Source organism: Galeopterus variegatus, unplaced genomic scaffold (genome assembly GCF_000696425.1).
Source record: "Galeopterus variegatus unplaced genomic scaffold, G_variegatus-3.0.2 Scaffold286, whole genome shotgun sequence".
NCBI classification, from domain to species: Eukaryota; Metazoa; Chordata; class Mammalia; order Dermoptera; family Cynocephalidae; genus Galeopterus; species Galeopterus variegatus.
In genome coordinates, this window is record NW_007726397.1 from 480,626 (window position 1) to 503,716 (window position 23,091).

Sequence of the window (23,091 nt, forward strand, 5' to 3'; positions counted from 1 at the left end):
AATGACATAATTTAGATATGTTGCCCCCCAAAGCTCATGTTGAAGTCTGATCCCCAATGTGGCAGTGTTGGGAGCTGTTTTAGTCATGGGGGCAGATCCCTCATGTACAGATTGATGCCCTAGGTGGTTGTTAATTAATGAGTTCTTGATCCATTAGTTCCCATGAGAGCTGGTTGTTAAAAAGAGCCTGGCATCTCTCCTCTCTCTCTCTTGCTTCCTCTGGCCATGTGATCTGCTTGCACCAATTGGCTGCCTGCTGTTTTCCACCATGAGTAGAAGCAGCCTGAAGCCCATGCTGGATGCAGCTGTCTCAGAATTGTGAGCTAAATAAACCTCTTATTTATAAATTAAAAAAAAAAAAAAAAAACTACTACTGTTTTAAGAATAAATTATAGGTTTGGTTTTTTTTTTGTTTTTTTTTTTTTCCTTTTTGATTAGTTAATTTCTGGTTTTGGAAAATACTTTTTCCTGTTTTTTGAAATTTCTTTTTCTAGCTTCTTGAGTTGGATGTTTGATTTCAATCTTTCTTTAAAATAAAAGTTTTGACCTGAGGAATGGAGAAGCGGACCAGACCCCCCCTCCCAAACCAGGCACACTGTGCCAGCACCTTGGGGCCCGCCCATGGACCCGAGGTATGGAGACGGGGACTGGAACCCCCTCCCACAACCAGGCACACCATGCCAGTGCCTCGAGGCCCACCTGGGAGCCTGGGGTATGGAGCCAGGAACCAGACACTCTCCACAACTAGGCATGCTGTCAGTGCCAAGGAGCATGCCAAAAACATCACCTCTATGTGGGTGGCCCACCACAGCCACCACAATAACCATGGCTGCTGCGAAAGCAGCTAGCTGCCACAACCAGCATGTAGATTGTCCGCCAGCCACTGTAGTGCATTGTCACAAGGAGAGTCACCAGAGATAAAGAAAAGAAGAGGATGTCTCTCTCCACAAAACCCATTTCAGAGTGACAGAAGAAGCATCTGCTCTATGATAATATTGGGGGACCTGATCACACCTCTCAGCATTGGACAGATCATCTAGGCAGCAAATCAACAGAGTAACCATTACTCTTTCAGAAAGAGAGAAGAAATCTAGGGTAATTAGAAAGGTGAGAGGGGAGGGAGAGATGGATGGGGAGAGATTGGACAAGGGGCATAAAGAATAATTATGATTTGTAACAATATATATGCTAGTAATATTGATTTGATCAACATATCTCAATGTTGAACCCCAAAATATGTATAATCAATTTTGATTCAGTAAAATTTTTTAAAAAAAGAAATAAATAAAAATAAAGGTTTTCAGGTTATGACTATTTTCTCTGAGAATGTACCCAGAACTCCTCCTCATTGCTGAGTGAAATGGTCATTTCTTAGACTGTCCCTGCTTGATCTTTCAGCAGCACATGGACAACTCATCACTCTTCCCTCCTTGAAATCTTTTCTCTTGGCGTCTGTGCACCACTGTGTTTCTGTCCTGTCACACTGGCTGCTCCATCTCAGTCTCTTTTGCTGGTTCCTTTTCTTTGTTGTAAAGCCTTCCCAGACTGGAGGCTTCAGGGCTTGGAGACAGCCTTCCTTGACAACTCTATTTAACATTGCACCCCCTCCCTCCACTCTGTCTCTCTTCCCTGCTTTTTGTTCCTCCATGTCACTTAGCAGTTTCTAAAATTACATATAGTTATTTTATTTATGTTTGACTCTACTCCCTTGAAGGTAAGCTCAGTGATGTTAGGAATTTTTATTGGGTTTGTTCATTGTTTTCTCCTTAGTACCTAGAACAATGCCTGGCACATAATAGGCACTCACTATACATGTTTGTTAAATGAATGTATGATTGATTTGGCCGTATCCCATAGGTTTTTATATATGTTATTATTTTTTAAATAACTTCTGAATAAATTTCAAATGATAAGAGGTTAAAGATTAGTGAAATCAAACTAAAATAAATACATAGAATTAGAGAACACCTGCTTGCTAGATGGCTAGAACACATAGGCAGAGCTTTAGCTTGATCTGAAGTATATGTGGACAGAGAGGACAGATTTATTTGATCAACTTAGATACTTGGGCAGAGATACCCAGGACTGACATTCTTGGATCTGTACAAGGGATCCTGAAGCTATTGTATGTACTTGTTTTCACTCATGTATTTCATTTCTAAGTTTCTGAGCCAGACATAATCTAACTTTGGAGCATGACTGGTACTGTCTTAGTCTATTTTGTGCTGCTGTAACAGAATACCTGTGTTTTAGTCCGTTTTGTGTTGCTATAACAGAATACCTGAGGCTGGGTGATTTATAAAGAAGAGACGTTTATTTGGCTTATAATTCTGGGACACCTGCATCTGGCACAGGCCTCAGGCTGCTTCTACTCATGGGGGAAAGTGGCAGGCAGCTGGTGGGTACAAGCAGATCACATGGCGAGAGGAAGCAAGAGAGAGAGAGAAGGTGCCAGGGTCTTTTTAAGCAACGAGCTCTTGCAGAAACTAATAGAGCAAGAACTCACTCATTAATGCCCCCTCCCCCAGGGAGAGCATTAATCCATTCATGAGGGATCCACCCCTATGATTCAATCAGTTTCCAACACTGCCACATTGGGGATCAAATTTCCACATGAGTTTTGGAGGGGACAACACATCCAAACTCCATCAACCTGAGACTGGATAATTTATAAAGAACAGAGATTTATTTATTACAGTTCTGGAGGCTGGGAAGTCCAAGGTTGAGGGGCCTGCATATGGCAAGGGCCTTCTTGTTGCATCATCCCATGGCAGAAGGCGGAGGGGCGAGAGAGCACACGAGGGCAAGAGAGGAAGAGATTTACTCGCAGCCTCAAAGCCTCTAATAATTGGCATTAAACCATCCATGAGGGTGGAACCTTCCTGACCTAAACACTTCCCATTAGGCCCCACCTCCCGACACTGTTGCACTGGGGATTAAGATTCCAACACATATTTTAGGGGGATGCATTCAAACCATAGCAGGTACTGGCTGAGAGTGTAGATTATCCCAGCCATGCTGATTCATGTTCCAGCTTCTACAGGGGGCCACAGGAATGACCCAAGGCTCCCAGGCCCCAGGTGACATGGAACATGATGGGGAAAGTGCTGTTGCTGAGGTTTCAGTTTGGGAGGATTTACTAAATCTCTCTCTCTCTCTGCATATATATATATTATGAAATTTATATTTTTATAAAATCACATGAAAAGCTGTAGGATTTTTATATCTGAAATGAATCTGTGAAGTGAAAGCTGTGTCTCCACCTGAAATAAACAACATGCTATTTATTGAGCCATTCATTAGATCCCTAGATGTGCTGGGTGCCAGAGCCCAAATCAGACTGCACGGGGTAGTTCTGAGCATGTCAGTCCTGCTGAACTGGCCACACAAAACATAGGGAGTTGGAAAAACTGGCAGTAGCCTCCATATACATAAACTTTTGTATCTCTTATCAGAGAACTTAGACACTGAAAACTTTTTCTGGACAATAACATTATTATAATTTTCTAACATTTCTAACATGGAAAGGTATGGGGGCTGTGGAGGAGTAGGGGTTTAATGTGTACTAATTCATTAATCCCTGGTCAACCTAGTCTGGGGACCTCAAGGCTTGGACAGAGTGTTTCTTAGATCAAGACATCTAAACTGCTCAAATGCTGAATTACAGAGGATTACAGTACTCTGCCAACTATTGAATTACTACTCATCATTTAGGTATGATTCATTTGTGAGTTATGTAAATAGGAGGGGTCTTCAAAAAGTTCATGAAAAGATTTGTATCATCTTTTAATTCTATTTTTCCATGAACTTTTTGAAGTACCCTCATATATCAATATAGTTTATCATCTGAAAACTGATGAATTCAACTAGCTAATTGTGACCACTATTGTATATTTTTTAATTCATTCCATTCCTGTAGTAAAAATAAAATTGATAAAAACAAGCAAGTTAGATTTGGGGGTTCACCATGTCTCAGGAAATAGTTTCATTGTGCAACCGAGGACCCTTGTCCAGAAGTTGTTCTTTCCTCTTTTATTTTTTATTTTTTAGGTGGCTGGCTGGTTTGGGGATCTGAACCCTTGACCTTGGTGTTATAAAACCGCACTCTAACGAACTGAGCTAACTGGCCAGCCCTATTTCCTCTTTTTAAAAAATCATGAACTGTATAATTTATACAAAGGAGTAAATAAGACATATGTCTTATTAGTCTTTAAAGGCTAATAAGGGCCGGCCCGTGGCTCACTCGGGAGAGTGCGGTGCTGATAACACCAAGGCCACAGGTTTGGACCCCATATAGGATGGCCAGTTTGCTCACTGGGTGAGCGTGGTGCTGACAACACCAAGTCAAGGGTTAAGATCCCCTTACCGGTCATCTTTAAAAAAATAAATAAATAAAGGCTAATAATAAGATGAACATTCATATATTCACGATCCAGATTAAGAAATAGAACATTCTGGTATCTTAGAGTTCCTTTGTGTCCCTGCCCTGATCATGCCATTCTTCCCTTGATGGTAACCATTTGCCGACGTTTATGTTCATAATTTCGTCACTTAAAAATAGTTTTTAAAATCACATTTGTAAGTATGTATGCCTAAGCATACATAAGAACAGGAACAGTCAGTACAACCCTAGCAGAATAGGGAAAGAGCAAGTGATATTACCATCATTAGAAGGAGGTCTCCAGGAGAAAATAAATGGAACAGAATCTCTTGGACAGTTTGCAAGAATCCCTTCTGGAGGGGCCCATGGGCAAAGGCTTGAATGAGTGCTGGGACAGTAAAACATCTGGCCATCCAGGAGTGTGGGCAAGGGATGTCAAGAGGAAAAATGGGTAAAGAGAATGAGATTGCTATGGACTGAATGTTGTCCTCTCCAAAACTCATGTGGGAGCTTGATTCCCAATGTGGCAGTGTTGAAGGGTGGTGCCTTTAATAGGCGATTGTATTGTGAGGACTATGCTCTCATGAATGGATTAGTCCATTCATGGAGTAATGGGTTATCATGGCTGTGAACTGGTGGCTTTTATAAAGTGAATACATTAAGAAAAGCTCTTGCTCAGCCTTTGTTATGTGGTACCCTGCATCGCCATGGGACTTCATGGAGAATCCACACCAAGAAGAACCCCTTCATGAGATGCACCCTCTAGACCTCGGACTTCCCAGCCTCGAAAAACTGTAAGAAATAAATTTCATTTTCTTAATATTTATTCAGTTTCAGGTCTTCTGTTATCAGCAGCAGAAAGACTAATACAGGGATTCTCTATGTTTTTTGCTTCCCACCTCACCTTGACCAATCCCAGTATGCAAAGGTAGGCAAAAAGCAGTGGTTCTCAAGGTATGGTTCCTTGCCAACAGCATCATTATTATCTGGGAACTTTTTAGAAATTTCTAGGTCTCAGTCCAGAACTACTGAATCTGAATCTCAGGTTGGGGCCCAACAATCTGTGTTAACAATCCCTCCAGTGATTTTGATGCATGCTAAAGATTGAGAAGCACACATTCTACATATTCTCAGTCGATCTAGGTTGTAGGGCATGGAGGAAAGCAAGAGCTCAATGAATTAGTTATGGTCAAGATAGGCTGAGTATAGGTGACAATGTAAGCCGGGCTCACCTGGGCATTCTGTCCTCTGTTACAAAGGAAGTACAAGGCAGCACAAGGCAGCAGGTATCCAAGGATATCTTCTTTGGTCACACTGCTTCAGTCTGCACTGCTGTCCTCTAAACCTGGTGCACAGTTATTAACCCAGGATCTCTATCATTCCACTTTGAGATTATCTTCAAATCTCTCCTCTTTCTTGTACTCCATGTCTTCCTTTTTCTTGGTTTACTCTCTTGTTTTGGTGAAGCTCGACATTCAGTAGTAACTTCCAAAAGAGTATATGGGGTGTGAATTTTTCCAGTCCTTGAATGTCTAAAAATATCTTCATTCTCTCTTCATACTTGATTAATTATTTGGCTGAATTTAGAGGAATGTTGATGGCATCACTCCGTTGCTTCTTATTTTTTACCCTAATTTTTTTTTACTGTGGTAAAATACGTATTACATAAAATTTACTGTCTTAATCATTTTCATAAACAACAAAATGCCATAAAGAATAAAAAACTGTAGTAGGTAATTCTGTACACAGTGGACAATTCTAGTTTTAGGAGTATCTACTCTTTGAAAAAGAGCCAACAGAAAACGAAAATGAAAGACAAGAAGGAAAGCTAGTACGTGACTGTAGTGTGGCGTTTCACATATACAGGTGCAACCCGTAGTTCCATTTCTGGATCTGTTGCATTGCACAGAGATGTAAAAATTCCTGCAGCCACTTTGTCTGCAGTGGCCCTACCACTAGCTAATGAAATTGGATCTATGCCTTTAAGCCTATAAATGAATCATATCTTGGGCCCTTGACTAATTCCCATGGAGATTTAACTGTGCTATTGGGATTTTTTTTAATAGACTATTTTTTAGAGCAGTTTAGTTTTACAACAAAACTGAACAGAAGGTTCTGAAATATCCCATATATCCCTTGCCCCCACACTCACGCAACCTCAATTATCAACATCCACTACCAGAGTTGTACATTTGTTATAATCATTTATAATACATTTGTTAAATCTTTTTGTAGAAAGTGTCAAATATTTTGTTTAGGGGGAAAAAGCAGTAATAACTGCCAAGGGCCCATGACATGATTCATTTATAGGCTTAAAGGCATGGATTCATGGATTCAATTTCATTAGACAATGGTGGAACCACTGCATGTAATGTGGCTGCAGGAATTTTTACATCTCTGTGCAATGCAACAGATCCAGAAATGGAACTACAGGGTTGCCCCTTTATATGTGAAATGCCACACTACAGTCTCAGACTAGCTTTCCTTCTCTTCTTTCCCAGCTAGCATTTCTAAGAGTGGGTCCTGATGAATGATGCCCAGGAATCTACTTCTTCACAAGTTCCTAGGTGACGCAAAGACCCGAAATCAGGCTCAATGAAATTAGATCAATAGCCACAGCCTCTGCTGTTTACAGAAATGCTTCCTTCATGTTCTCCCTCCCTTTGACTCCTCACAAGTGTCCAGTGTTGACTTCTCTCTGGGGCCAAAGCAAACATTTAAAATTCCAGCTAACTCTGAGTTCGGCTTCCTCAAAGACTACTGTTCCCGGGAGGCTTCTGGATAAGGATGGTGGAGTAACCGTATTTTACTCCATTGCCCTCTCTCACAATTCCCTGAAAACAATAAGGATGAAGATTTGAGGGAAAAAAGAAAAAGAACGACATCATCAGTGAAACAAGGAAACCATCACAGATTCAGTCCACAAGCACATTGCTCAAACTCTGGACCGAGATAAGGGAGGAATGGTGCCCCTGCCTGGTACAGGAATTGTCACCATTCTGAAGGGCCTGCGCAAGGATCTTCAGAGCAGCAAGTCCTGGGGGCAGGAATGGCCCACAGGAGTGAGGTGCATGGTCTGTTTAGACAAAACTTGTGTTTCTTCAATGAGAACTAATTCAAACTCAATTGAAAGATGATACCAGTGTCATGCGGAAATTGTACAGGTTCATATGTGACTTTCCCAGTCATTTTGAAGCTTTCGGATGCAAGATTTCTCACAACTAAAGAGAAAGCCTTAACAATATACAAAATCCTGGGGGAATAAAAAAGACTGAAAATCCTTTACTGCAAGTATTAGCTGGTTTAGTGACCTCAAGAACCTCTACATTTTCTATTACATCAATCATATCAGAACACCAAGAATACAAATGCAGAAACAGCAAAGGCATGTCCTCCATGTTAAAACAAATCAATGAAGAGACACTTACACTTGGGTCAGATTAGGTTTTTTTTTTTTTTTTTTTTTTTTTTTAAAAAATGGCCGGTAAGGGGATCTTAACCCTTGACTTGGTGTTGTCAGCACCACGCTCAGCCAGTGAGCCAACCGGCCATCCCTATATGGGATCCGAACCCGGGGCCTTGGTGTTATCACCACCGCACTCTACCGAGTGAGCCACGGGCCGGCCCCAGATTAGGTTTTTTATTTTGGTACTAATCTCCATTAGAAACAAATGCTCTCAAGGACCTACAGCTCAGTTTAAGACTGCAAAGGATGTACTGAATGATGCTGGACACTAATTCCCATGGAGATTTAACTGTGTTGTTGGAGTTTTTTTTTTAAATAGACTTTATTTTTTAGAGCAGTTTAGGTTCACAACAAAACTGAGCAGAAGGTTCCAATATATCCCATATATCCTCTGTCCCCACACTTGCACAACCTCCTCTATTATCAACATCCCTCACCAAAGTGGCAGATTTGTTATAATCAACGAACATTCATTGACACATCATTATCACCCAAAGTCCATAGTTTACATTACGGTTCACTTTTGGTGCTGTACATTCTACGGTTCTGAACAAATGTATAGTGGCATGTGTCCACAGAGGAGTTTCATTGTCCTAGAAATCCTCTGTGGTCCACCTATTCACCCTTGCCTTCCACAGCCCCTGACAACTGCTGATATTTTTACTGTCTCCACAGTTTTGCCTTTTCCAGAATGTCACATAGTTAGAATTTATAGTATTCTGCCTTTTCATATTGGCTTCTTTTACTCAATGATATACATTTAAGTTCCTCCATGTCTTTTCATGGCTTGATAGCTCATTTCTTTTTAGTGCTGAGTAATATTTCACTGTCTGGATGTAACAGAACTTATTTAGCTATTCACCTACTGAAGGACATTTTGGTTGCCTCTAAGTTTTGGCAATGAAGCTAATATAAATATTTATTGGCTGGCTTTTGTGTGGATATAAGTTTTCAACTGTTTTGGATAAATACCAAGAGCACAATTGCCGGATCATATGGTAAGAGTATGTTCAATTTTGTTACAAATCACCAAACTGTCCTCCAAAGTGGCTATATCCCTTTTGTATTCCCACCAACAAAGAATGAGAGTTCGTGTTATTTCACATCATTGCCAGCATTTAGTGCTGTTGGTATTCTGGATTTTGGCCATTTTAATGAGTATGTAGTGGTATCTCATTGTTTTAATTTGCATTTCCCTGATGACAGATGATGTGGAGCTTCTTTTCGTATGCTTATTTTTCATCTGTATATCTTTATCGGTGAGTTGTTTGTTTAGGACTTTGGCCCATTTTTTAATCAGGTTGTTTTCTTACTGTTGAGTTTTTTCTTTTTGTTTTTGGTGCCGGCTGGTACAGGGATCAAACCCTGGACCCTGGTGTTATCAGCACCATGCTCAAACCAACTGAGGTAACTGGCCAGGCCAGTTTTAAGAGTTTTTTGTACATTTTGGATTACAGTCCTTTATCAGATGTCTTTTGCAAATATTTTCTTTCAGTCTGTATTTTCTCTTTTCAAATTCTTTTGACATTGCCTTTATTTATTCATTTTTAAATTGACACATATTGATTACATGTTTATGGGGTACAGAGTTTTATTTCAATACATAGGTACAATGTGTGATGATCAAATCAGGGTAATTAACATATTAATCATTGACATTGCCTTTTACAGAGCAGAAAATTTTCATTTTAATGAAGTCCAGCTTACCATGGATTGTGCCTTTGCTGTTGTATCTAAAAGTCATCACCAAACCCAAGGTCATCTAGATTTTCTCCTATGTTATTGTCAAGAAGTTTTAGATGCCATTCTCAGAGATCATTATCAGCAAGTAACTCTCTTGTTTTTCCATCTTGTGACTCCCTATCTCCCACAGCTAAGGGAATCTGTATTTCCTCTAGGATAGCGAAAACTGAATTTTATATAATCACACACTCTCTCCACTCCATTTGATAATATGTGCTTTTTGCGACATACTCAAAAGATCAAGCTAAACAACTGAGAAAACAATCTGCTTTACTACACAAACATCCATCCCTGGAGATAGTAGATGCCTTAATGTTCTGTTTGAAAGGAGGAAGAGTCATGGGGCAAAAAGGAATTATTAAAAGTGAAAAGAACATCAGTTTAATATATGAAAATATAACTCACAAAAATCATAATGGAACTTGGAATATACGATTAGTATCTATTGTGTATTCTGGATTCTTAATTTTAGTTTCGTATTCTATTTTTCCTTTATGACTGTTATTTCCATATGTCCTTGTGGGGAAATGGAAAGCTAGTGGCAGTAAGAGATCGTTCACTGGCACATGGTAAGGATGTGGTCTTGCAAATCTGGTTTGCGGTTAAGAACTGGGAGTACCTGATTTAATACATATTGTCTTTATTTTATTTTATTTTATTTTATTTTTTAAAGATGACTGGTAAGGGGATCTTAACCCTTGACTTGGTGTTGTCAGCACCACGCTCACCCAGTGAGCGAACCGGCCATCCCTATATAGGATCTGAACCCGTGGCCTTGGTGTTATCAGCACCACCTCTCCCGAGTGAGCCACGGGCTGGCCTCAATACACATTGTCTTTAAAGGAAGCAAATATTCTTCTTCCAGGAAGATGGAATAGTCATACTTTCCCCTGATCCTTCCACTAAGTACAACTACAACCCTGGACGTTACATATAAAACAAACATAAAAAGTCTCTGAAAAATGAAGAGAAGAGACAGACCAGCTAGAGACCTTGGGACCTGAAGAATGACGTGGTGGTGAGTTCCCTGGGTTCTTTTTGCCTCATATACTTCAGACTCAATCCTGGAGAAGACAGTATCCAGATAGGTTTTGGAGAATCCAGAAATGCCAAGGGACAAGCAACACAAAATGTCCCAAGCAAAGCCTGATCTCTCTAGCCAAAGAACTAGGGAAGGGACAACCAAGCAAAATGGAGAACTTTCAGATAATTACCACTAGACTCCAGCCAAATATCACAGAAAAAACCATGGTCCAACAACCTCCCCCTATAGCTGAGGCCAAGTGAAGGAGCCTAGACTTCACCCTCATAAGGCTATGAGGAGGTACCCCAGCACTTCACTGGGGTGTCAGAGAAGGCCGAGTGGGGAGTCGGGACTTTCATCCCTGCCAGGTGGTTATGAGCCCCTTTCTGCCTCCACCCCTGTGGTGCTAGGGGATTCCACATGGAAAGCCTGGACTTCCACTGCCACCTGTCTGTAAGGAGGTGGCCCTTCTCCTCCCCAGTAGGATGATGTCAGAGGAGGCCTAGTGGAGAGTCAGAACTTTCACCAACAGTCAGAGACAACAAGGTCGCCCCCTCCCCTACTGTGTCAGTGAAGTCCAAATGGGGAGTAGTAACAAGGCACTCCTCTCCAGCCAGGGTGTATCAGTGGAGGCCTAGTAGGGAGTATGAACGTCCACCCCTGCCTACCAGTAACTAGAGGCCCTTCCCACCCTGGCTGTCAACCGAGGACAAATGGAGAATCTAGACTCCCTTCCCTACCTGAACACTAAAGACAAAGAAAAATTAGTGAAAGCAGCTAGAGAGAAATGACACATTACCTATTACCCATAGGAAAAATATTTAAATGATAAGCAGATTTCTTCTCAGAAACTATGGAGACCAGAGGGGAGTGACACGTCATTTTTTAAGTGCTGAAAAAAAAGAACTGTCAACCCAGAATTCTATATCCAATGAAAGTATCCTTCAGGAACAGACGGGGAATGAAGATATTCTCAGATGATGGAAAAACCAGAAAAGTTGTTGCCAGTAGACCTAACCTAAAAGAATGGCTAAAGAAAGATTCTCTAAGCAAAAAAGAAACGGTAATGAAGATGAAGGAGTCTTGGAACACCAGGAAGGGAAAAAAGAACATAAAAAGAGGAGGGTGGGGGGATGGGTGAAAACAATAGACTTTCTTTTTCTTGAGTTTTCTAAATTATTTTAGATTATTGAAGCAAAAACTATAGTCTAAGTAGTTCTCAATGTATAGAGAGGTAATAAGACCATTATATTATAAATGGGAGAGAATAAAGGAATATAAAGAGACGTAAGGTTTGAAACTTTACTAAAACTGGTAAAATGTTAACAAAAGTGTACTCTGGTAAATTATATACCTATGATATAATGCCTAGAGGAACCACCAAAAGAGATCTGCAAAGAAAACACTCAAAGGTACTATAGATAAACCAAAATGGAATTATAAAAGTGTTCAGGTGACCTACTGGAAGGCAGAAAAATGAAAATAGAGGAACAAAAGTACAGAGAGATCAAACATAGAGTAAATCAATAAAATGGCATTTTAAGCCTTAGCATATCAATAATATTAAATATAAGTGTTTTAAACAATTAAAAGACAGACACTGGCAAAGTGGACTTAAAAAAAATGACCCAACTATATGTAGTATAAGAAACTCGCTTCAGATAGTTCAAATAATATGTGCAGGTTAAAAGTGAAGAATGGAAAATATATACCATGCAAACCATAGTCAAAGGAAAGCAGGAGTGGCTGTATTAATATCAGGTAAAGTAGGCTTTAGAGCAAAGAAAAAATACCAAGACAGAGAGGGTCATTACAGAATGATAAAAGGGTCAATCTACTAAGAAAACAGCAAACCCAAGTGTGTGTTCACCAAGCAGCAGAACTGCAAAATATGCAAAGCGAAAATTGATAGAACTGAAAGGAGAAATAGACAAATCCACAATTCTAGTAGGCACATTTAATGCCCCTCTCTCAACAATTGATAGAACTAGAGAGACAAAGCAAAGTGTGGTGGAACTCAACAGCCTGTCAACCAACAGGATCTGACTGACATAGAAAACACTTCATCTAACAACAAGCACCCAGGGAACATAAACAGATGCTCCTTGACTTATGATGGTCTTATCTCCCAGTAAACCCGTCATAAGTTGAAAGTATTGTAAGTTGAAAATTCTTTCAATACACTATAGAGTATCGGTTGTTTACCCTTATGATCATGTAGCTCACGGGGAGCTGCGGCTCACTGCTGCTGCCCAGCACCGCAAGGGGATATCATATAGCATATCACTAACTGGGGAAAAGATCAAAATTCAACATATGGTTTCTACTGAACACATATTGCTTTTATACCATCCTAAAGTTGAAAAATCATTAAGTTAAACCATCATAAACAGGGGACCATCTGTACCAAGATAGACCATATTCTGGGCTATAAAATAAACTGCAACAAAGTTTAAAAAGTTGAAATCATATAGAGTATGTTCTCTGACCACAAAGGAATCAAACTAGAAATGGACATCAGAAAAACTGAAAAATCTCCAAACCCTGGGAAACTAAACAGCACATGTCTAAATAATACATGTGTCAAAAAGGAAGGATCAAGACAAATAAAAAAAAATACATCAACCCAAATGAAAATGAAAATGCAGCATATAAAAATTTGTGGGATGAAGCTAAAGCAGTACTGAGAGGGATATTTGTGGCATTAAATGTCTGCATTAAAAGGAAGCACACAGTTTAAGTTCTTCCTGAATGAGGATAGAAGCTCTGATTATAAACAGGCCATGTTAGAGCATGAATTAAGCTTTTTGGATCCTGGGAGACCCTACTCCGTGTGGACAGTGTTACTAACAGGCTTGTGCCCTGATTAAAGATCTGAACATCAAGGGAAGCTGTGCTCAAATATGCTGCCTGCTCCTGTCCGCCATGATTATTTTGTTTTTCTGTATGTTTCTTGTATTTACTTAAGAATAAATTGGGAGCTATGTTAGAGTATAGGCTAAACTGCTGTAATAAAGATATGCTCAAATATAGTTGTTTAAATAAGATAGAAATACACTGCTTATCATCTAACAGTCCAGTGATCGTTGCTGGTCTTGGCTGGTGAGTCTATTCAGCTCCATGTGATCATTTAGTGTTCAAGGTTTTGTTCATCTCTGTGCTCCATTAACCTCTAGGGCAAGGCTGTCCAATAGAAATTTCCTCAATGATGGAAATGTACCCGCACTGCTCAATATGATAGCCACTAGCCACATGTGAAATTGGGGTTCTTAATTTTTAATTTTATTTAATTTTAATTAATTTAAATTTAAAATTAGATATTTGGGACTACCGTGTGCCCTATGAGCATTGCAACTCTGGGTATTGCTTTCTTCTGTATGACTGAAGCTGGTTTACCACCACATTTTTATTCTAATCCATAGAAAAGTAAAAGACTAAATGGAAGGCAAGTAATTTCATTTTAGGTAAGTGAAAGTAAAATTACATCATTTCTATTCACATTTCATTGCTGAAAACTTAGCCACTGTGTTGGGGGTTTCCAAGATCACCCTCAGAATTGATTTACTAGGAGGGCTCACAGTACCAAGAATATAGTTAAACTCATGGCTATGATTTATTACAGCAAAAGAATACAAAACAAAGTCAACAAAGGTAGAAGACACATAGGGTGAATTCCGGAGGAAATCAGGCACAGACATTCTTGAGTCTTCTTCAAGTGGAATGATGCTTAATTCCTCCAGCAAAGAGTTTTAAAAACATATGTCCACCAGGGACGTTATTTAGCAAGTCAGTGCCCAATGTTTTGATAGGGATACCCTATGCTTTGCACATATTAAAATTTCAGATTGCTGGAAGACGAACAGATGGTTCATATAAACCAAATTGTTTATACAAACTATTTAGGCACTCTTATCATTTAGGGCAAGTTTTATGTGGATGTAGAGAACTGTTTACCATTCAAATTCCTAGATACCAGCCAGGGGCCAAGCTTGTAAGCAGGCCTTTCTAAGGATAGCTGTCTTAGGCCTGCTATGTTCTCTTTTTAGCATAGCCACACCTAACTGCAAAGGAGGACGGGAAATGTAGCTTCTAGATGTGCAGCCACTGTCTATTACTACTATAGAGGAAGTGGAGAATAGATTTGAAAGGACAACTAGCAGTCTGCTATGGAATTTACAAACTTTGTGGCTTTGCAAATGTTGCTCAGCGTCTCTGCTCCTTTCGTGTGCCTCTGAAACAATACATGCATTGAACTGTGCCTGGCACACAGCAAGTGCTCAATAACAGATATATGTAATTTTTTCTTACAGCATGTGGGCATGTTTGGGGGTTGGTTTATCTCTTCTTTCCCATCCTTAACCCACCAGAAACACTGAAGTTGCTACAGAAGCAGCATCTGTTTACAACTTCAAATAGCAAGTTGTCTCCCTATCAGCTTTCTCTCTTCCAAATTTTTGGGTCATATTTGTAGTGAAGCCGAAGTGTCCTCAGGCCTCTAGCATTTGGGGATAATTCTTTCCTTTAGCATGCAAACATAGTAGCCAGTGTCTCCATCCTAAACTGACTATAGGGATTTCAAATCTCTCCCAAATCTCACTGAAAATTCTTAATTTTCTCAGTGGGATCTTACACATCCTGGTTTTTGTTGCCTGTCACTTCTTGCTTTAAACTCTTACCTTTGGTTTCTCCTTGGTCACTTCTTGAGGTCTCATCTCTGAATCTTCCTGTGGTTTCAACCATCTCTTTTTCATTTTGTCCCCAAATATGGATATGAACCTTTCTTCATTCTTCAGTATTAGGTTAGCACTTGGGTGACAGATACCTTTTTGTTCTGGTGAATAAAACTTATGGAAATTTTATGAGTAAGGGAGAAGGTAAATTAAAATTGGCTACTAGACATCACAGTGTCTGAAGGTTCTAGGGCACACCTGCCACAAGGAGCTCCTTATTGTCTTTTCTCTTTTTTGCCTTTTACCTCCCTGGTACCATCTGCCCTGTTGCTGGGACCTGCTGCAGAAAATTGGATCTCTTCTAAATATTCTCTCTGCCTTTGGAGCCCAACCTCCTGATCCCATGCCATTAGAAGAAACTGAAAAATCTCTCAACATTTAAAAAAACAAAAGCAAGCAAACTAACAAACAACAATAAAAAAAAAAAATCAAAAGTTCTTTCCAAGAAAGTTGTTCTTTGTCTTTCTGTTTTATTAGCAATTTTATTTAATCCATCCTCTATTCTCCTCCATGACTTGGAACCTACTACTCCAGCATCATTTCTACTACTTCCCTCTTTGTGTGTCAGCTACTTAGGATTCCTTCAATTCCTCCAACATGTTCTCTCCTACCTCTGAGCCTTTGCAGCTGTATGCTTACCAGGTAGAACACCTCACCTGCTTCCCCAACTGGCTGAATCCTACACATGCTTTTGATAAAAGCTCAACAGTTACTTCTGCTGGATGCCTTTCCTGAGCCCTCTACTTTTTAAAAATTTTATTTTATTTTAGGTGGGTGGCCAGTACGGTGGTTGAACACTTAACCTTGGTGTTACTAGCACCACGCTCTAAACAAGTGAGCTAACTGGCCAGCCCCTGAGCCCACTGCTTCAGATGAGACTCTCCTATCGTGTGCTGCCATAGTAGCTATATTAGTTTCCTAGGGCTGCTGTAACAAATTACCACAAGCTGGCTGGCTTAAAACAATGAAGAATTCATTCTCTCACCATTCTGGAGGATAGAAGTCAGAAATCAAGGTGGCAGCAGGGCCATGCTCCCTCTGAAACCTATAGGGGAGAATCTTTCCTTGACTCTCCCTACCTTCTGGTAGTTGTTGGCAATCCTTGGTATTCCTTGGTTTATAGATGCATCTCTCTGATATGGACCTCTGTCTTCACATGAACTTCTCCTCTGTGTGTGTCTCTGTCTTCTGTCTTTTCCTAAAGCCCACCCTAATAACCTCATCTTATCTTGATTACATCTGAAAGACCTTATTTCTGAATAAGGTCACATTCACAGGAGATTAGGACTTCAACACATCTTTTGGGGGAATACTGTTCAACTCGTAACAGTAGCACAAATATGTAGCATAGGGCACAGTAGTCATCTCTTTATATTGCTTTCCCTAGACTGTAAGTTCCTTAAGAGCAGAGACCTTGTCTGTCTTATTCACTGTCTTATCCCCAGGGCCCAGCAGAGAAACTGGCCTGTTGCAGATGCTCAGAGAATATTTAAACAAATGAATACTTTCAAATCCCAAATTCTCTGTGCTTTTGCTCCTCCATCAAACCCCTGCTTCTTTCCTCCTCAAAGCCTCCAATCTGGAATTCCTGCACCATGCTCAGCAGTCACCAAATCCTACTGAACTAGTTCCTGTCTTTCATTGATATTCGAGTGTACTTTGGAAAGTTCGTGGAAAAAAAGAATTAAAAAATAATATGGGCTGGCTGGTGAGCTCAGTTAATTAGAGCACGGTGCTGATAACACCAAGCTTCAGGGTTTGATCCCTGTGCCAGCCAGCCGCCAAAAAAACAAAAAACAAAAAAGAACTCCAAATCTTTCCATGAACTTTTTTTTTTTTTTTTTTTTTAAAAGATGACCGGTAAGGGGATCTCAGCCCTTGGCTTGGTGTTGTCAGCACCACGCTCAGCCAGTGAGCAAACCGGCCATCCCCATATAGGATCCGAACCAACGGCCTTGGTGTTATCAGCACCACACTCTACCAAGTGAGCCACGGGCCGGCGTTTTCCATGAACTTTTTGAAGTACCTTTGTATATGATGCTCAATACATTTTTGTTAGAAGAATGGATGTATGGGTTGACTGCTATTTCTCTTTGTTCTTGATTTGAACCTAATTTTGGGAAGCCCACTTGTGATGCATGGTTTCTAGAAATCAGCGTGTGTGGCTCTTTTCTTGCTTAACTCCTCTCGATTCTTGGCCTCTGTGGACTTTCCCTTGCCCAGCAGAACTCCTCCCCTGGAGGAAGAAGTCTATGGTGGTTAGGATGGGGGAAAGATTTCTTAAAAGGCAGAACTTTTATATTGCTGGGGTTGGAAAGGGGAAATCTGTACCAAATTCCCGGTGTTGTGTTGAGATGGGATGGAGGGGCCACATTCAGTTGTCCAGATGGCCTCTCTTACCACCACTCTTGGTGGGGGAGGGGAGAGGGCTTTGAAGAATATGCCAGTAGATGGAGGCAATGGAGATAGATACACATGCACAGACTACTGCTTCCTCTAGAAGTCCTTAGAATTGTTTCTTTCTAGTCTTTACTATTTTTCCTTAAAGTGAAGATACATAAATGCCCAGAATTAGCAATTTCTCCTAACATTATATGCCCCCAATAATTGAGGTGTCTTTTTGATCATCTATGTATGCTTTCTTCATTCGACAAATGTTTATTGGGACCTCCTTTTTTCAGGTTTTGGGCCATGGGCCCAGGATGTAAAGATAAATACACTACAGTCTGCTTTCTTCAGGAAACCACATTCTGGCTGGAAAGAAAAACCCATCAACTTTAAGATGTGATACAATGTGGTAGGTGCTGTGACAGACAGGTGTGTGCAGCATTTGAGGAGCTCAGAGGAGGGAGACAGAACTTCTAGTTATGATGTGGAAGCATGCACATCGCTATGTCTTATACAAATGGTTGTATGATCTCAAAGGCTTTGGTTGTATCTTTAAATTTATTCCCTACGTTAATATGTTTTGGGATTTTCAACATCATCTCTCAGTTCCCTGGAAGGCAATGGGACCTATAGGTTAAGAGTAGGGGACCTAGAGGCAGGTAGACATGGATTTCAAATCTGGGCCCACGTCTTACCTTCTGGCTGTGTGACTCAGGCAAATCACTTACTCTCTCACATCCAGAAAAGAGCGCGCAAAGGCTGGGATCAAATGATATAATGATGCAATGCACTTAGCATGATGCCTGGCATGTAGTAGGTGCTCCATTATATCTTTCTCCAGGCCATTGATTATAGCTTTTTTTTTTTTAGTGGAGGTGTTGACAAGAAACTTGTATATATTAAACTTCACAAAACACATACAGGCTTAGTTGCTGATTTTTAAAAAAAATGCAATTTATTGGTATAAAAACAGTTTAAACATCATATAAATACAATATAAATATTACTTTAAAAAATATGTATAAGTTAGCAATTTATTTGAGGTAAGCCTACACATTCCAAGAAATGATCTGGCTCTGAAACAGAAGATATCCAAATTGCATAGCCATTTTACATTATTATTTCAGAGCTAAAACATAAAATATTTCAAGTGGCATGTCATAAAAATATAAATATCCATCACTTGTATAAATTAACTCAACTTCACATATTTAAATATCAATAAGTTAAAAATAATAAAATAGTGTCCTAACGCTCATACTTTTAGTTCTTCATAGAGAACAACATAAGTCGTGTGCCCAGCGGACAGGTTTCTGACCAGAGGAAGGAATGCCCGTGAACTACAATTTTTGGATGCCTGCACTACATTATGCGAACAGCCCTCATGCTGATCTGCAGGAAATTCGTGAGGCTGCGCAGGATGAGGTGAATTGTCGTGTGCTTCAGCCACTCATTCTGCGACTGCAGCGTTGCCAGCAGACTGGCATTTATGGTCGGGTCAGGGGTGGTTACTGCATCTGGATTCTTTAACTGAAGGGAAAAGAAAACAAAAAGGATTATTTAAATATTGAACAAATCCTTTGCAGTGGAGGGATGCTTTGGGCTGTGAAGATGTTCAAATATGGGGTGAATGAGACTAATGGGGGCTGCCTGCCCTGACATGCCCAGGTTGAGGGAGGTGCTTCTGCCCTTGTGTGGGACCTTCTTATAGCAACTGGATCCTAGTCATCCCTTTGCTGTGCTGTCTGCCAGGAGACTACAAGCATCCTGAGGGCAGTACCACTATCATATTTGTCTTCTCTTCTGTTATCTGAAACGGTGCCTGGCACAGAGTTAGAATTTAGTAGATGACTGAAGAGCCCATGGTTAAAGGCATTTTAATGTGACTTTTCTCCATTTTCCCTGTCACCATCCATCCAGCATCTGTTCAGCACTCACTGATGTGGTGTAAAGAGGACTGGGAAAACCCTTTCCACAGACCTGCCGATGTGGGGATAAGTGACTTGTGGATGGCCTTGCACTCCAAGTGTGGTCCTGGAGTACCCAGCATAGACATCACCAGGGAGCTTGTTAGAAACGAGCATCTCAGGCCCCACCCAGACCAGCTAAATCCCCAGAGACTTCCTGTGCACATTAGAGTGTGAGAATCCCTGGTTTAAGGCAAACAAGTGGAAAAGGCAGAGGCAGGGCTAACACCGAGGGCTGCATTCCAAGGCCCTTCCCACTGCACTTTGCTTGGCTCATCTACACACACGGAGCCACCAACCCTCCATTCTCTGTCACTTGCCACTTGCATAGCTAGCTGGTGGTGGCCAAGCCCTTGGGATCTCCTCTTCCAGCCTTTAGCCTTTGGCCATTTCTCTGAATTAACTCTCTGGTAAAAAGTAGGGAAGAAACTGAAACGACCATAGTGACAAGAAAGTCACTTGGCAGTCTAATATTGAAATCGCTTTTGTGCTCTCTGTTCTTTGTTATTATGGACCACTAGGTGGGGTTGGGTATGCTTCCTTGGGGCTGCTTTCTTTGAGCCTCTCTTCCCCACGCCGAGTCAGAGGTTGAGGAAACACTCACCTTTTCCTTCAGGATCTGGATCAGGGCTTTGGTATTGATCTGCACAGCTCTGGTATTTCCCTTATCACCCTCAAACTTGTCCTGGACGTACTCCAGGTATATCTGAAACTCCAAAAGACCGGTGGTGATTCTCATCAGGCAATTCTCCTGAGAGGAAAGATGGTGGGAAAATTGGTCATTGCTAGGAGATAGAATCAATTTTAAAATTTAAAATTGCTATAATTCAACATCTTCTCTTTATGCCTTAGCCCTTCTAGGGAACTTCAAGTACTTCTTAGGCATTATGTTTTGGAACACTGGACAGCATCATTTTAAATATCTGGACAATCAGAGGCACCACTTAATTAATTTTACCCAGAGCACAACAGAGGCTAGAATGTGGCAATGGGGAGAGATTCTTTTCTGGTTCTCCCTTGATGCTCTTCCTGTACTGCTGCCCCTGTCAATGTTGGGCTTTTATGAAATAATCACAAGTCACTGCAGCTTATCTCACTGTCTGGAAGGAGAAGGGTGTGGAGAATGATCTCAGCAGGGAGGGTGGGGCTGGGTCCTGCCAGGGGCAGTCAGAGAGGAGAAAGACCCCCAGACCACCTTACCCAGGATGAACTAGCTAAACCTGTTGGGGTTTCTAAGCATTTGATAGTTGTGAAGATCCCAACACAGATGGGCCATCTCTGGTCATGCCTGTACAAAGATAAACTGCCTTTAAAAAGGCTTTAAGTTGACTTCCTCATGAAACATATAATATTCTTTGCATTTATCCCCTTCTTTGTTGTCTGCTTGGGTCTCTATGTACACAGACACTGCATATACAGAGGGAGAAGTTTTGCCTAAGGAATAGCTAAAAGTGTATGCTATTATTATATTAATGAGTTCATACCTGGTTGAATCCAGATTGGAAACATCCATCTTTTTCTGTCAACTGTGGAAGGTTCAGGTTGTTTTCTGCTAGTGCCTCCTTGCTGTTTTCACACCTGATACTCTTGCTACACATCTGGAAAAGAATACCAGAATTGTTATCTTATAAGTGCCCCTAAAATAAATACCACTGGAGGGCCAATTCATGTCCTACCACAGCTAGGAAAGTCTGTAAGAAAAATGAAGTCACAATCCATTGGCATCCTGGCAAGCAAAGTCTACTGGAGTTGGGCACATGTGGGTTCAATTCCAGGCTCACCTGTGACTTCAGTCTTGTTACTTATCCTGAATCTCAGTTTCCTTATCTCCAAATTGGGGATCACTAAACACCTCCCTTGCAATTTTGTCATTAGTATTAGACATAATAATTATATAAAGTGCCTGGAACATAGTAGGTACTTAATAAATGACAGTTATTTTGATGACAACTGGGTAAATATAACTCAAGCCATAGAATGTCCCAGCTGGAAGGACCTGTGAGATCATCAAGGCCACAATTTTATCGATGTAGTCCAGAGGTTGTAGGGAATTTGCCCAAGATCACAAAGCTGGTTTGGTAGGACCAGAACTAGAGTCCAGGCTCCCAATCCCTTCTCCTGTGTTCTTTTCTTTCTACCAAACAGAGCCCAATACGCTTGCACTTAAAGTTGGGATATGCTTTAACCTACTCATGATTTTGCTAGTTTGACAGGCTCCAAAGTATACATCTTAGCTGGAATGACTTTGGGGAGTCCTGACCACTGAGCTTACATAACTGAAAAGTACTGCAACCACCCTGGGTAACTGACCGTTCATTACAGGTGGCACTTTTCTAATCCTCCCAAAGTCCAAGGGACAAAAAGAAGGTTCACAGTCCTTACTTTTTCATTAGGGAAAAGGAAGCCTAAAAATCCAAGTGAGCTGAGAATGGACAATGGGACATGGATTCCAGCCCCATTCTGTATTTTCCAAAAAGGAATGGGACCTCCTGTAACTAGCAGCAGAGGAGAAATACAGAAGATAGTCTAGTCCAGCCCTTTCGCCTCAAATCTAAAGTGCTCCAGAACCCCACAAAGACCTCCCAGTGCAGGGGCCCCTGTCCGCCCCCGGGGCAAAGAGAATGAATGGCCACACGGGCCCTGCATCCCATGGCCAAGCCTACCCACCTCCTCTTTCAGTGCTGAGATTTCGTTCAGGATGTACATAATGCGTTTTTCGGTTTGGTTTTGGAAGAAGAGTGGTGGTCTATGCGAGCTGGCATCCTCTTTGGAATCTTCTCCCAGGGGTATTGGGGTAGGGAAAGCGGTAGCCGTCACCAGGAGCAGCCCCAGGGACAAGGCCAGTGGCCCGAAGGCGCCTGTGGGGGAGGGAAGGAGCGGGGCGGGTGGGCGGGCGGGCGGCGCACGCTGGGGGCCCGCGGCTGGTGCTGGCCGCCCGCCAGCCCCGCTCGCTCGCCGGCTCGGCGCACCCCGCCCTCGACGGGCGCTAGCTCGCTGCTCCGCCGCCCCGCGGCCGCTCCGGGCTCGGGAGCGCCTTCACTTACGTGTGGAGAGGGAGGTCATAGCTGGGGTCCCGCAGGGCAGGTGGAGCTCTCTTTCGTTCCTGGTGGGCTCGAGGGCAGAATGAGCCTCAGACATGCCCAGCCTCATATTTATTGGGGGTTGAGACTCTAATATTTAGACTCATGGGAAAATCCCACATTTGATAAATCTTTGTTGTAGGGTGGGGGGGTGGGGCCGGAGCGGGTGGGGCTGATTGGAAACCTTGTTAAGATTGTGCAATGTGACGTCCTTTAGCATCGCAAGAATCACAGCCGGGGAAAAAGTGCAGCTTAGATCATCACGGAGGCTAACCCTAAGAAAGTGCAGATTAGGTCATCACGGAGCTAACA

The 23,091-nt window shown here is 41.4% G+C and overlaps 1 protein-coding gene across 1 annotated transcript; it reads right to left on the reverse strand.

The window, feature by feature from the left end:
- Positions 1 to 18,773: 18,773 nt before the first annotated feature.
- On the reverse strand, positions 18,774 to 22,762 carry IL6 (interleukin 6). Its single transcript, XM_008567034.1, has 5 exons — positions 22,744 to 22,762; positions 22,367 to 22,557; positions 21,184 to 21,297; positions 20,304 to 20,450; positions 18,774 to 19,262 (listed from the first exon to the last, which is right to left on the reverse strand). The coding sequence occupies exons 1-5, from the start codon at positions 22,760 to 22,762 to the stop codon at positions 19,095 to 19,097; spliced, it is 639 nt and encodes a 212-aa protein (XP_008565256.1). The 3' UTR covers positions 18,774 to 19,094.
- Positions 22,763 to 23,091: the final 329 nt, after the last annotated feature.

Excerpts from the sequence above, each read along its gene's own strand:
- IL6 (XM_008567034.1), bottom strand. Across the intron at positions 20,451-21,183 it reads TCCAATCTGGATTCAACCAG|GAGAATTGCCTGATGAGAAT; the intron begins GTATGAACTCAT and ends CTTTCCTCTCAG. Across the intron at positions 19,263-20,303 it reads TCCAGATCCTGAAGGAAAAG|TTAAAGAATCCAGATGCAGT; the intron begins GTGAGTGTTTCC and ends TTTTCCCTTCAG.